Genomic DNA, 14,027 nt, shown 5'->3' with positions numbered 1-14,027 from the left:
GGAGGCAGGTATCTGGAAAGCAGGAGTGCCAGAAGTGATTGGGAGTGATAGTGGGCAGCAATCTGATAGGAGGTTGCCATGTGATATGGTGTCAAAATACCCAATGCAAAGACACCATGTCATGGAGCAGGCAAAAGACTGGAGAGTAGAGCACAGGGAGCAGGAGCTCGGTGTGCCAATTTCCATGGGCTGGATTGCGCCTGGCTTGGGCAAGTGTGTAAATGGGAAGGGTCGGGGATGAAGTGGCACAAGAAGCCTTCCCTCACCTCTGCACACGTAGTGTGTCTGAACCTGTCTGGCGAGCAGTAGCACTAGCCTCCCAGCAAGGAGCGTGGGGAGGGGAGGGCCGTGGCCCTTTTCCCCCTCCTCTTGAGCCTGTGGGTGGGTGGTAGAACCGCTGCTGTGGGGGAGTGCTGCCACACTCACCCTGAGGAGGAACTTTGGCTGAGTCCAACAACATTTTTCCTGATGCCCCTGCTGGAGCGTAGCTCCTCTTTGTACTCCCTGGCCTGGCTCCCACCAAATGCAGCCGGGAGGTCACACACACAATTGGATCCAAAGATTTCATGTGCCCATTAAAAAAAACAAAAACAAAAAAAACTTTCAGGCATAGTGTGGGCTGTCCCCTCACTCTCGCTATTGGTTAGTACAAGCCGAAGCTCAAACTAAGGAACTTCCAACTGGAGTGGCTGAGCAGATTAGGCCTTTCATCAAGCCTGTTTCTGAGCCACCTCCAGATTTGTGAGCAGCATTTGCTTCCCAGGCACGAATAAATTGCCTATCAAAATTGCTTTATTCTCCCTCATTACTGACCTATAACATAACTTTGAGCCACCTTTAATGAGCAGAATTCATAGGCTCAGTCAGTCCTGTAGGCGGGAGGATAGGCTGAGCGGAGCCAACAAGTGTGGGGGGAATGAAGTGCTCTCTAGAGCGTGGGTAGCTCTGTGTAGTCCCAGATTTGCTGTAGCCTGAAGAACAAATGATGGGGCACCCGGTATTAAAGGGGCTGTCTTCATGGCCACTCATTTTTTATTAGAAAAGAAGTCTTCATATTTATTTCCTTAATTGCTTGGTCAACCAAGTGGAAAATAATTTTTCTTTGGATCTTCTCTATTGTTCCACTAGTGTGCCATTGCTTTGTATCTATTTTTTATGTTACAGAGGACCCCAGATGCTTGGGCAACTAAGAGAACACAGTATTGTTTTTACATTTCTTTATTTACGTTGCTAAGTATTTATTACATAGTGAGACAATGGGGACAAGAGCTAAAGTCATGGCATTTCAAAGCGCTGTTGTTTTTTACCTAATTCAGGGCTCACGTCCATCTCAAAATGTAACCACGTGTTAGTTTGAAGTGCTGCACTCTTGTATTCATAAATTGGTTTGACGTGGCTAGACCACATTTGTTTAGACTTGTTTTTTCATAACAGACATGTTTCCAACTTGCCGTGCATCAGCACAAGTAACACAATGTGGCTCTTCAATTTCCAACTGGAGTTTGCAATTAACTATTCCTGCTAATACAATGTTCCTGCTGCAAATCAGCAACCTAGCGGTATTTGCAGATTGCAACATTCAGTCACCAAGCAAAAAGCTAGGGGATTTCACGAAAACACGCACATTCTGTTCAAACTATGGAAGTGAAGTAGAAGGAAATCACTAAATTGCTTGATATGTCCCATATAAACTTAGCCGAGCTGAGTAGCATCATGTGTCCTGCCTGAAAACTTGTACAGGTTTTAAAGTTTTAGGGCCATTTCTTCAGTGCAGCTCCATTGAATACTATAGAGCTGCACTACAGATACACCAGCGGAGGATCTGGCTCTTAAACCTGAGAAATAAATATGGCGATTGGACTTCTTGTGCCATCAAAGCAGGGGAAATCTTTTATTTTATACTTTACTTGCCTTACTGTATATTGGGGTAAATGAGGGGAGTTTGAACTTCAGCTCAGTACATACAGATATTCATTTGACAATTGGTTAATTGAATCAGCATTAAATAGCCCGAAAGACTGAAAAGCTTGATTGATTTCAGTCACTGTGGTTTGTGAAAACTATTAATTTAGCCGATGGATATTAAGCCCTTGCTGTGACACTTTGGGTTAAAGAACTACCAATGATATAAAGCAGTCTTTTCTTTTCTGGGTCCTTGATTTGAGTCTAATCAGTGTTCCTCTGTCACAAAACCACCAGGAATAAATCAAACACATTTTGGCACAGTTAGCCGTCTCTGCTTAGCAAAGGCCTGAGACTAAATTGACACTGATGCTTAATCACCTCTAATTCATGGAGAGAGAGTGATCCTTCCAGGTCAGGAGAAAGGTCATTGGCAGGATCATGTGGAGAAACTTGCGCTGCAGTTAACTGCACTATACCTGACCTGTGAATAAATGAAGGACTTCCATTTTCAATCCCGCCGTTGCCTTCACCTTTGCAGTATGATGTATATAAAGGATATACATATCAAACTTTTTTTTTTAAAGAAAATAGGCAGGATTTACCAGTTCAAAATGGCTTTACATTTTAAAAGTGAAGTGTAATTTTTAATGATAACTTTATTATTAGCTTTGGGGGGGGGGTTAATTAAACCCTAAAGTTTTGGTTCTGAATATAAAGGGACACCAACAACTTGCAAAGTAATCAATTTAATAAAATATATTAAAAATTATTTCAGATACTACTACAGCTGTCTCCGATCACCCCTGCCAATTTCTGTGAGTTTATAACTACGTTGTCCTGTTTTTAAAAATGTTTTTCGCTCTGATTGCTATGTGAAAAACCCACATAATCAGAGGAAATTGACAGAGGTCCTGATCCTGCAAAAACTAATGTATTCTTAACTTTATACTCTGCGAGTTGTCTCATTGAAGCCGGACTACTTACAATGTGTCGAGATAAGCGTGTGCGCACATTTTTGTAGGATCATGGCCTAACCGATTATGCAGAGGAAACAACGAAACTGGCTGTGCACAAATCACTGTCATGTACACAAAATAAACAAACTGGATAAGTAGAAATATAGTTTGAGAGAGGGCGTTGGAGGGGTTGCTAACTTTTTTCTTTTTTAGTACTCTTAGATGTTACTTATAACAAGCGTAGGTAAAACAAATGTCAGACATAAGTGTGCTTTTAACTTTTACAGTGCGCCTCTTTAATGTCTGTAAAATATGTAGGAGACCAAGGGCCTCAATTTCAAAAGAGCTTATCTCCCATTTAGGCACCAAAATAAGTGGTCCGAGTTTCAAAAGAATCTGGTATGTTTCATGTTGATCTTGTTTGCAAATGTGGTCGTACGAGCGCCACAATGGGAACTGCTGAGTGCTGAGCACTATGGTAAATCTGACGTTGTTTAGGTCCCTAAATCTCAGCCGAGGCCTTGTCTACATGAGAAAGTTGCACCAGTTAAACTTAAATCCGTTTTTTAACCAGTGGAGTTACGCTGGTGCAAACCCCTGTGTAGACACTTTTATTTCAGAGTAAGAGTGGCTTATTTCAGTTCAACTTACATCAATTTCTAATCAATTTAAGATAAACCAAACTAATCCTGATTTAAACCAAAATGAGGCCCTGATCTTGAAAACACACAGGTTCTTAACGTAATGACTGTGAGCAGTCCTAAGGCTTCTAATGATAGCAGAGTTAAGCACATGTATACGGATATGCAGGAATCAGGGTCTAACAGTATCCACACAGCCTGTTGCACCAGTTTCACTAAATCCATTTAAAATTGCACTTTAATTAAACCAATGCAACTTTTCCATGTAGATGAGCCCAGACTTTGGGTGCTGTTGAGCACTTGAAAATTTGGCCCCTAGACCTGCTATTACAGGGCTTTTTAGTATTCAGGACAGCCGTTTACATTCAGTCCTCTTGTACTGTCTCTCTGTAACGTGCAGTATGTGAGGCCGTAGTGGAAATTTTTAAAGGGACGTGATCAAGTTCACAAACTTTGTTACTGTTTTTAAACTATCTTTTATAAATCCTAATTGATGGTAATCTGTGTTTATATAATGCTTTCCTTCCAACTATTTCAAGGCTTTTTACAAACATTAACTAATTAATTCTCACACCACCCCCGTCAGGCAACCCTGTATTATTATCAAATGGGGAAACTGCGGCACAAGGATTTTGTGACTGCTCCAAAGCCACAGAGGAATTCTGTGGCAGAGATGGGGAGATAATCCAGACCTCTTGATTCCTCATCCAACTCTTTATCTAAAAGATAATTATTATCTTTCACATTACTAAAAGATGTAAGGATTTTAAAAAAAAATGTTGTTTTTTAACTTTAGTTTGCCTTTAATAAACCAAATTAACCTGAACTCAGACATGCAATTTATTTCTGAGTGGCACTGCTCGCTCAGTGTTTCAAATTGCAACTTGGGTGCAAAGGTCATAACCCCGATGTAACTTGGACACAATCCTAAATTAGCGGCATAGTTCAGGTGATTACCCCAGGCTCCGATCCTGCAAAGACTTATGCACATGCTTAACTTTGCACACTGTGAGTAATCCCATTGATTTCTATGCAATTACTCACAGTGCATAAAGTTAAGCATGTGCATATGTCCACATGATATGGGCCCTGCTTTGAACAAAAGAGGTACACTACACTGTGCTTGTTTACATCATACCAGAAATCGGAACAAACAATCAGGGTCGGTGCAAGGAAGTTTGGCGCCCTAGGCAAAACTTCCACCTTGCCCCCCCCCCCCCCCAGCCCTGCGGCAGCTCCCCCTCCCCCCCGCCCTGAGGCGCTCCCCCCCCGCAGCAGCTCCCCTGCCCGGGGAGCCATGCGGCAGCTCCCCACCCCAGCTCACCTCTGCTCCGCCTCCTCCCCGCGCACGCCGCCCCCGCTCTAATTCTCCTCCCCTCCCAGGCTTGCGGCGCCAAACAGCTGATTGGCGCTGAAAGCCTGGGAGGTGGGAGAAATGGAGCGGAGACCGCGCGCTCGGGGAGGGGGCGTAGGAAATCTTGGCGCCCTAGGCAACCGCCTAGTTTGCCTAAATGGTAGCACCGGCCCTGCAAACAATAAGTATTGTTCCAGGTTACAGGACTCTAATAATGATTCTAGGCAGTTTCATAGAAATTTTCAGACAAAATAAGCCATTTGGCTCTTGTCTCACACCATCCTAGCTGCAGAAATACGTGACAAGCACCTAGCATGTGACCTCAGCAGGGAGCCTCCCACTGACCAATTTGACGGAAGATTTCAGACGTGTTCGTTAATTTTGAGTGCCTCAGATTCTGGGTGTCCAACTCACAGTCAGATTTTCAGAAGGGCCAAGCACTCCACTCCCATAGACTTTGGTTAGAGCTGGATGTTCTCAGAACCTGTTGAAAATCAGGCCTAAAGTTGGGCACAAAATTTAGTGGATACTTCTGAATAATTTTCTTTGAAAACAAAGCTCAGTGTTCTCCTAGTAAGGAAACAGGACAACATGTCAAGGTTAGCAGAGTACGGAACTAGGAAGCGGTGGCAGAGAAGGATTTCTCCCTGAACTTTATGACTTTGTTTTTGAGAAAAATATCACCGTGAAGGAGTCCAATTTGTCATATTGCAACAGCAAAGGGGAGAGAAAACCACTGATCCTGCCATTAAACAATATATCTGTACACCCAATTTTATTCATTCAGTAGCCACTTCACAATATACATATTTAATAAATAAACAGAGTGCAGTATTGATGGTACATTATTTTAAAATGTTGGGATTTTCCATTTGATTTAACCAGTTAATGTAAGTATGATCTAGCTCACAACATTCTTTAAGGCTCTGATGCTACTCTTTGTTTAAGCACATCTTAATTTTATGTCCACGTGTGAACCAGTTCACTTCAATGGGACTACTTGCATGCATAAGTCTTTTCAGGTTCAGGCCTTAGATTGTTCCAGGGTAGTAAGCTGTTATGAAAGATGTCCATGTCTGTTGTACATTTGTGCTGTGCATGTATTTTATTGCTGCAGTATATATTTATACCTGTCCTATTGCATTTAAACTACTAAATAGAATATTAATTATAAAAAAACCCTTTGTATTCCGTTATTATATTGATCACCGAAGAAATAGCAGTAGGAAGGTGTTACCAGTTTTTACTATCACAAGAAGTTAAGGGGCTAATTTTCACAAGTGCTGAGCACCTACCGTTCTAATTGAAATCAATCAACTTGTGGCTACTCAGTATCTTTGAAAGTCCAAGCCCCAGGCATTTTCACTTGGTTGGCCCCTTGTAGAGAGGGGTGGGTTGGGAGAGGGGTGGGGGGGAGGGGTGTTTTTAAATAAATGGTGAATATTCGTCATTCACCCAGTACACTGATGTTTTCTGTACCCTTTCCTTTTTGGTTGAGCATTTGAGTTATTTTCAGGTTAGATTTTTATATAAATATCTGGAGAAGTTACTTTTTAAAATATCACCACTAGCCCTGATAAAATAATAATTAGGAAGAGGAGTAAATTTCACGATGTACTCCAAAAGCATTGTGTTTAAGAATTTAGGAATTGCCAGACTAGATCAGATCTGAGGCCCATCTTGTCCACTGTTCTGTTTCTGACATTGGCCAATGCCAGATGTTTCAGATTAAGGTGTAAGAACCCCTCAGTCTGCAGATGTGGGGTGATCTGCCTTCTACATTAGGTCTCTTCCACATTTCTAATAGTTAGAGACGGGCTTAAGACCTTATGCATGAGGTTTAACATCCCTTGCACCAAAAAAAATGGTTATATGTTTTCCATATAAATGTGCAATCCCATTTTGAATCTTGTTAAGTTCTTCGCCTCAACAACTTCCTGTGGCACTGAGTTCCAAGGTTTAATCACACTGTGTGTGGAAAAAGTATTTTTTTTTAATTTTCCACCTTTTAATTGCACTGACTGCCCTCTTGTTCTTGTGTTATGAGACAGCGAGAACAGACGTTCCCAATCTACCTTCTCTATACCATATTTCATATATTGGTATCATGTCCTCTCTCATTCATCGCCTTATTTAAGTGAACAATCCCAGTCTTTTCAGTCTCTCTTTGTATGATTTTTTTTATGCCTTAGATTATTCTTGCCACCTTTCTCTGAATCCACCTAGTTCTGTAATACCTTATATCAGATGGGGTGACCAATACTACACACAGTATTCCAGATGAGGCTGCACCATTGATTTACATTTCAGTTTTCTCTGTATTATTCACCATCCCATTCCTTGTGCAACCTAACATCTTGTTTGCTTTTTTAACTGCAGCTGCACACTGAGCAGAGGTTTTCATTGAATTGTCTACAGTGACATCCAGGTCCCTTCTTTGAGCTGATACTGTTCAGTTAGACCCCTGTAAGAGGTCCAAATAGTTAAAAATTTTCCTCCCCACATGGATTACTGTGTATTTATTGACACTGAATTTAATTTGCCATTGCGTTGCCCTTTCACCTAATTTGTTTAGGTCTGTCTGAAGTTCCTCACAGTCTTGTCTGATCCTGACTAACCTAAATGTCATCTGCAAATGTTGCTACCTCACTACTCAGTCCCCTTTCCAGGTCATTAATAAATTTATTAAACAACACAGGACCTAGTATGGAACCTTGAAGCAACTGCTGTTAACCTTTTGCCATTTAATCTTACCCTTTGTTTTCTGTCTCGTTGCCAGTTTTTGATCCAGGCAACACTTTGCCTCTCATGCTGTTACTACTTATCTTCTTTATTAGCCTTTTCTGTGGAACTTTGTCAAAGGCCTTTTGGAAGTCTAAATAAATTATGTCAACTGGTTCTCCTTTATCCACTACTTCATTGACACATTCAAGAATTATAAGAGATTAGTGAAACATGATTTTCCTTTTCAGACTCCACGTTAGTTAGACACCTTCCAGGTGTTTTGTTGTTCAGTTTTCAGTTATCATTTCAATCAATTTACCAGCTGCAGATGTAAGGCTTACCAGTCGATAATTCTCTGGTTCACTCCAGGGTCTTTTTAAAATATAGATACAACACTTGCTGCTCTCTAAATCTCTGGAACAGTGGCTATGTTTAATGAGATTGCAATTTTTTTGTTAGCAGTTCAGCCACTTCTTATTTAAGCTTCTTCAGAACTCTTGGATACACCATCTGGGCCTGATGACTTATACTTTCTAAATGATCAGTTTGCTCCAGCAGTAATTTTTCTGGCACCTCAGACTGTTAGCACATCTCATCCTTATTACGAGAAAAGAGCAGGTCTGAAGTAAGAATCTCCCCAACATTCTAATTGATAAAGACCAGGCAAAGAAATCATTTGGCTTCTCAGCAATGTCCTTATCTTCCTTATTTGTTCCCTTTAGCCCTGATGATCCCACAGGCTCCCCAAGTCTATTGCAGGTTTCCTTCCCCTTGTTCTTTGTTTTTACATCTTGAGCTAGTTATGTTGTGGTCACTGTTACTTAGTGGCACAGCCATTGTCACTTCTTGATTACCTTCTATGTGTTTCCTAAGATATCAAGAATAACCTCTCCTCTTGTGTGCTCTAGAACTGGCTATTCCAAGCAGTCACTCAAAGTGTCTATAGTGTTAAAGTGTCAAGAAATTGTTTCTCTAAACTTTGTCCTGTTGTGCTGTTTAACCCGTTTATGTGGGTAATTGAATTCCACCTTTATTACTATTTTGCTAGATTTTGCTACCTCTTTTTAATCCTTCACCGCTGTGCACTCAGTTTCTTTTTCTTGATCCAGAGGCCAGTAGTGTAGCCCTACTGCTATATAAACATTCTCACAGCTCGGGGTTTGTACCCATATTGATTCTACTACATTTCCTATTTTTCAGTGCACTTTAAAGCCAATGTTTTTGAAAATGGCCTCTGATCTGAGATGCCTTCGGTCTGATTTTCAGAGATGCTGAGCAGCCACTACTCCACTGGGAGCCAGCCGAATCTGCAGGTGCTCAGCACTTCTGAAAGTCATGCTCCGTGTGTCTAAGGTTACCACACGTCCTGGTTTTCCTGGATACAATATCTATTTTAATCCTCCGCCCTCTGTCCGGGGGGACTTTTCAAATAAGAGGCAATGTCCAGAATTTTTGCAAGCAGACGTGGCAGCTCAGAAAGAGCTGTCTCTGTGTCCCGACTGGTCCCTTTCCTGCAGTCGTAGCTCATTGGTTCCTTCCTTGCAGCCACAGATCCTGCCCACTCAGGCCCTGGCTCCCAGCCCTGGGGATGGGGAGAGGCAGGGAGGCTTTGACTGACGGCTGGCACTGCGTCCCGGGCCTGCGCCAGCCACTTTACCACTGTGATAGGAAGTGACACTGCCCCCCACCTCAAGAGTGAGGTACCTGCTCCGGTACCACCACGGTACCCTTCCCAGTACTCACACACCCCTGCAGCGGCCCCCCAAATATTCCCTACCAGTACACACACTCCTCCAGCACCCCCAAGCTCCGTCCCAGTACACACACCCCTCCAGTACCCCCAAATATCCCTCCCAATACACACACACATCCCTCCAGCTCCCCCACCAGCACCCCCTACCCCAGCAGTGTCCTCTTTTTGGGAACCTGAAATATGGTAACCCTAAAGGTGTCTCATTTTGTGCACCCAAAATCATCAGTTGCACATGAAAATTGTAGCCCAAGGCTCGGAACTTTGCAGGAGCCTAAGGGAGTTTGGTTCTTAACTCCCACTGAATTTCGGTGGGAATTGGGCAGCCCCGGACTCTTTTCTTTTTGTTGTGCAAGTGGTTGCTTCTGCGCTCCCTGAAGAGGAAAAACCATCTTTGTGGGCAAATACCGCAACAGCAACTCAATATGTCTCAACAGAACCCATCAGTGAGCAATCTGTCACCTCCTGAAGCAGAGATGGGAGAGAGGATTGGCTAAGGTGGGAAGAGGGGAGACAGGAGACTCTAAATAGGCTGCAGGCAGAAGACATTTTAGATGTCTGTCCTTGCCCTAACTCAGTTTTGCTGTCGCTGTTGTGCTGAGCTGAGAACAGGAAATTGCATGCGGTATCCCTAGCAAGATTGTCAAGTTCCACGTTGGTGGTCAGTAATATTTTTAATGTATATAGCCCCATTCATCCCAATCCCAACAGGCTGGCTTCTGGTGCTCTTGCAAATTAGTGGCAAAACTACCGTGGACTTCAACTGGAGCCAGATCAGACTATACACAAAGCACTGCTAGCAACCAGCCACCCTGGCGATGGCTGCCAAGAAGACATGGTTGGGAGGAGGGGCCATGGCCAGGTACGCCATCCACAGAGGGCCTCCTGGGGTCTTTTATGTCCATAGTAAGCAGACAGGACCCTGTTTTTAGAAAGTCTCTCCTGAAAAACCAGCAGCCAGCGTAGTATTAGCCGTCATGGACCATTCCCTCCTCAGGTGAGGATTGCTTCTGACAGCCAGATAGCTTAGAGTCTGTGCTAGTGCAGTACCTAGCACAAAGGGGCCCTGGGTTGTGATTGGAACCTCTAGGCACTACCACAATCCATAGAAGAAGAAGAAGAAGAAGAATTAACATTAACTCAGAATTACCTAACTTACAGGAGTATTGAGAAAATAAATTACTGTATATATTTGCAAAGTGCTTTGAAAATGAAAAAATGCTGTCTGAGTGCTGAGAATTCCATCCATTCTGATTATTCCAAAAGAGCATACTAAAGATGGCAGAGAAGAATATAATAATAATTAATTAATACATTGCACCTTTTTCTTCACTAATACTTTGGGTCAGGTAGCCCTCTCAGAAAGTCGATAGCAAAGTGGCTGTGTCATATGAATAGTGAAAAGTGAATTTCACTGAAAATTATCTGATATGTTGCTTGATATTTTAGGGCCCAAGGCCCAGTCCTGCGAACGCTTTCTATCAACTGTGTTGCTTTCCGTGGATTTTGCAGGATAATAAGTGCACAGCCGGTAGCATTTGTTTGCAGGATTGGGCCCATAGCTTGCTGTAAGTGTAAGAGATTTGCTTTCTAATTGCATTACTGTGCATTTCTTTTTCTGCAGCGAATGTCCTATATATGGCAAGCCAAGAAATGATGAAGGTTGTGGAGCGAGACAGTACAACTATCAAACAAAATTTAAAGAAGGTAACCGTTTAATCTTCAGAGTTTTGTGAGATGCCTAATCACTTGGGGACAACTTCTGCGTTCAGTTACACCAATGTAAATCCAGAGGAATTCCACTGGGCCTGATTTTGATTTCAGACCACTTTTACACCAGTGTAACTCCATTGACTTCAGAGGGGTTACTTCTGATGTACACCAATGTAAAAGAAGACTCAGACCTGTTGACTCTAATTACTCTGGCTTTACACCACTGTAACTGAGAGCAGAATCTGGTTCATGATATTTTCTACTTAAGATCAACTATTATTATTAGACTAGTAACTGAAAACCCATGCTATTGCATAGGTGTAATTCGTAAAGTTGTGTGTAAAAAAGCTGAAAATGTCTGAGAACTTAAAAATTGGACAGTAACAAACCACAAATCCCAGTGATGATTGAACCTGATGATATGCTAAACAAAAAGAGCTCTCAAACATACTTGTAGCTGTATTTGTCACTTCACAGTAACTCAAGAGACATTCTAGGCTTCAGAGTGATGTTTGGGGTTGTTGTGTCAGTGATTATGTTGATTTGTGTGTCAGTTGCATTGTGCTGGGAGAATTGTGTAGATTTGTGTGGGTGACAAAGCGAGGGGTGTGTGGTGAGGAGCTACGTATTTGGGTAATTGTATGTACTGGTTGTGGTGGTGTTTATGGGTATAGGTGGTTGTGTTGATTTGTGTCTGAGGGATTGTGCTGGGGGGTTTATGTTGATTTGTGTGGGTTGCAGTTGGGTGCATGGGTGTGGGCAGTTAAGCCAAGTAGTCCACCATCTGAGCAGTCTCCCTCACAGAACCAATGAATTTGTTCCATGCAAATAAGCTGTAGAGTAAGCGTGGTGATTGGTTGAGTTCTGAAAGAACTCAAATGTGAAATTGCGGAACTATTAACTATGGTTTGTAACCTGTCCTTTAAATCAGCTTCTGTACCCAATGACTGGAAGATAGCTAATGTAATGCCAATATTTTAAAAGGGCTCTAGAGGTGATCCCGGCAATTACAGACCGGTAAGTCTAACCTCAGTACCGGGCAAATTAGTTGAAACAATAGTAAAGAATAAAATTGTCAGACACATAGAAGAACATAAATTGTTGGGCAAAAGTCAACGTGGTTTCTGTAAAGGGAAATCATGTCTCACTAATCTATTAGAGTTCTTTGAAGGGGTCAACAAACATGTGGACAAGGGGGATCCAGTGGACATAGTGTACTTAGATTTCCAGAAAGCCTTTGACAAGTTCCCTCACCAAAGGCTCTTACGTAAATTAAGTTGTTATGGGATGAGAGGGAAGAACCTTTCATGGATTGAGGACTGGTTAAAAGACAGGGAACAAAGGGTAGGAATAAATGGTAAATTTTCAGAATGGAGAGGGGTAACTAGTGGTGTTCCCCAAGGGTCAGTCCTAGGACCAATCCTATTCAACTTATTCATAAATGATCTGGAGAAACGGGTAAACAGAGAGGTGGCAAAGTTTTCAGACAATACTAAACTGCTCAAGATAGTTAAGACCAAAGCAGACTGTGAAGAACTTCAAAAAGATTTCACAAAATTAAGTGATTGGGCAACAAAATGGCAAATGAAATTTAACGTGGATAAATGTAAAGGAATGCACATTGGAAAAAATAACCCCAACTATACATACAATATGATGGGGGCTAATTTAGCTACAACTAATCAGGAAAGAGATCTTGGAGTCATCGTGGATAGTTCTCTGAAGACGTCCACACAGTATGCAGTGGCAGTCAAAAAAGCAAACAGGATGTTAGGAATCATTACACAAGGGATAGAGAATAAGACGGAGAATATCTTATTGCCCTTATATAAATCCATGGTACGCCCACATCTTGAATACTGCGTACAGATGTGGTCTCCTCATCTCAAAAAAGATATACTGGGATTAGAAAAGGTTCAGAGAAGGGCAACTAAAATGATTAGGGGTTTGGAATGGGTCCCATATGAGGAGAGATTAAAGAGGCTAGGACTTTTCAGCTTGGAAAAGTGGAGACTAAGGGGGGGATATGATAGAGGTATATAAAATCAAGAGGGGTGTGGAGAAAGTGGATAAGGAAAAGTTATTTACTTGTTCCCATAATGAAATTAATGGGCAGCAGGTTTAAAACAAATAAAAGGAAGTTCTTCTTCACACAGCACACAGTCAACCTGTGGAACTCCTTGCCTGATGAGGTTGTGAAGGCTAGGACTATAACAGGGTTTAAAAGAGAACTGGATAAATTCATGGAAGTTAAGTCCATTAATGGCTATTAGTCAGGATGGGTAAGGAATGGTGTCCCTAGCCTCTGTTGTCAGAGGGTGGAGATGGATGGCAGGAGAGAGATCACTTGATCATTACCTGTTAGGTTCACTCCCTCTGGGGCACCTGGCATTGGCCGCTGTCGGCAGACAGGATACTGGGCTGGATGGACCCTTGGTCTGACTCAGTATGGCCATTCTTATGTTCTTATGTTGAGTTACCTCTGACATCAGAATCGACTCTTTGCATGGCATAGATACATGCCCTGCTGTCACTCAGGCAGTGGTGCTGGAGCAATTTTTATAGTGGGGTGGTGCTGAAGGCAGAAACCATGTATGTGGGTTGTTATTACTACTTCAAGCCAGGGGGTGTGGCAGCCCCCTAGTTCCAGCACCTCTGCACTCAGGTGTAATTTGTAAAGTCAAAATGGCAGAGAACTTAAAAATTGGATAGTGACAGACTGCAAAATCCAATGATAATTGAACCTGGTGATATTCTGAATAAAAAGAGCTCTCAGCCTTGTTTGTAGCTGTTTCCAGTGCTTCACACTGACTCAACAGACGCAGTAGGCTTCAGAGTGCCAATCCTGGAAACTTATTAGAATCAGATTCTGTGGGCTTGATTTTCCACTGCACCTGAAACAGCCCAGGCATAGTGCAGAGGGGTCAGGGAGACAATAGTGACTCCCGGATCTTCAGCTGCTTGGCTCTGGTATAAGTTAAGGC

At 42.4% G+C, this 14,027-nt stretch overlaps 1 protein-coding gene across 3 annotated transcripts in view; it reads left to right on the top strand.

Annotated features, from left to right (window-relative positions):
* The window catches only part of LDAH (lipid droplet associated hydrolase), a 187,337-nt gene that overhangs the window by 157,727 nt on the left and 15,583 nt on the right, over positions 1-14,027 (top strand). For all 3 annotated transcript variants that reach the window (XM_026655710.1, XM_026655703.1, XM_026655700.1), the window contains one exon: positions 10,955-11,037. In XM_026655710.1, the coding sequence (XP_026511495.1) occupies positions 10,955-11,037 (83 nt within the window). The remainder of the gene's footprint in view (positions 1-10,954; positions 11,038-14,027) is intronic.

The sequence above is a fragment of the Terrapene carolina genome, unplaced genomic scaffold, assembly GCF_002925995.2.
Source record: "Terrapene carolina triunguis isolate 2854851 unplaced genomic scaffold, T_m_triunguis-2.0 Scaffold42, whole genome shotgun sequence".
NCBI lineage: Eukaryota > Metazoa > Chordata > Testudines > Emydidae > Terrapene > Terrapene triunguis.
This window is presented reverse-complemented; position numbering and strand designations above follow the sequence as displayed.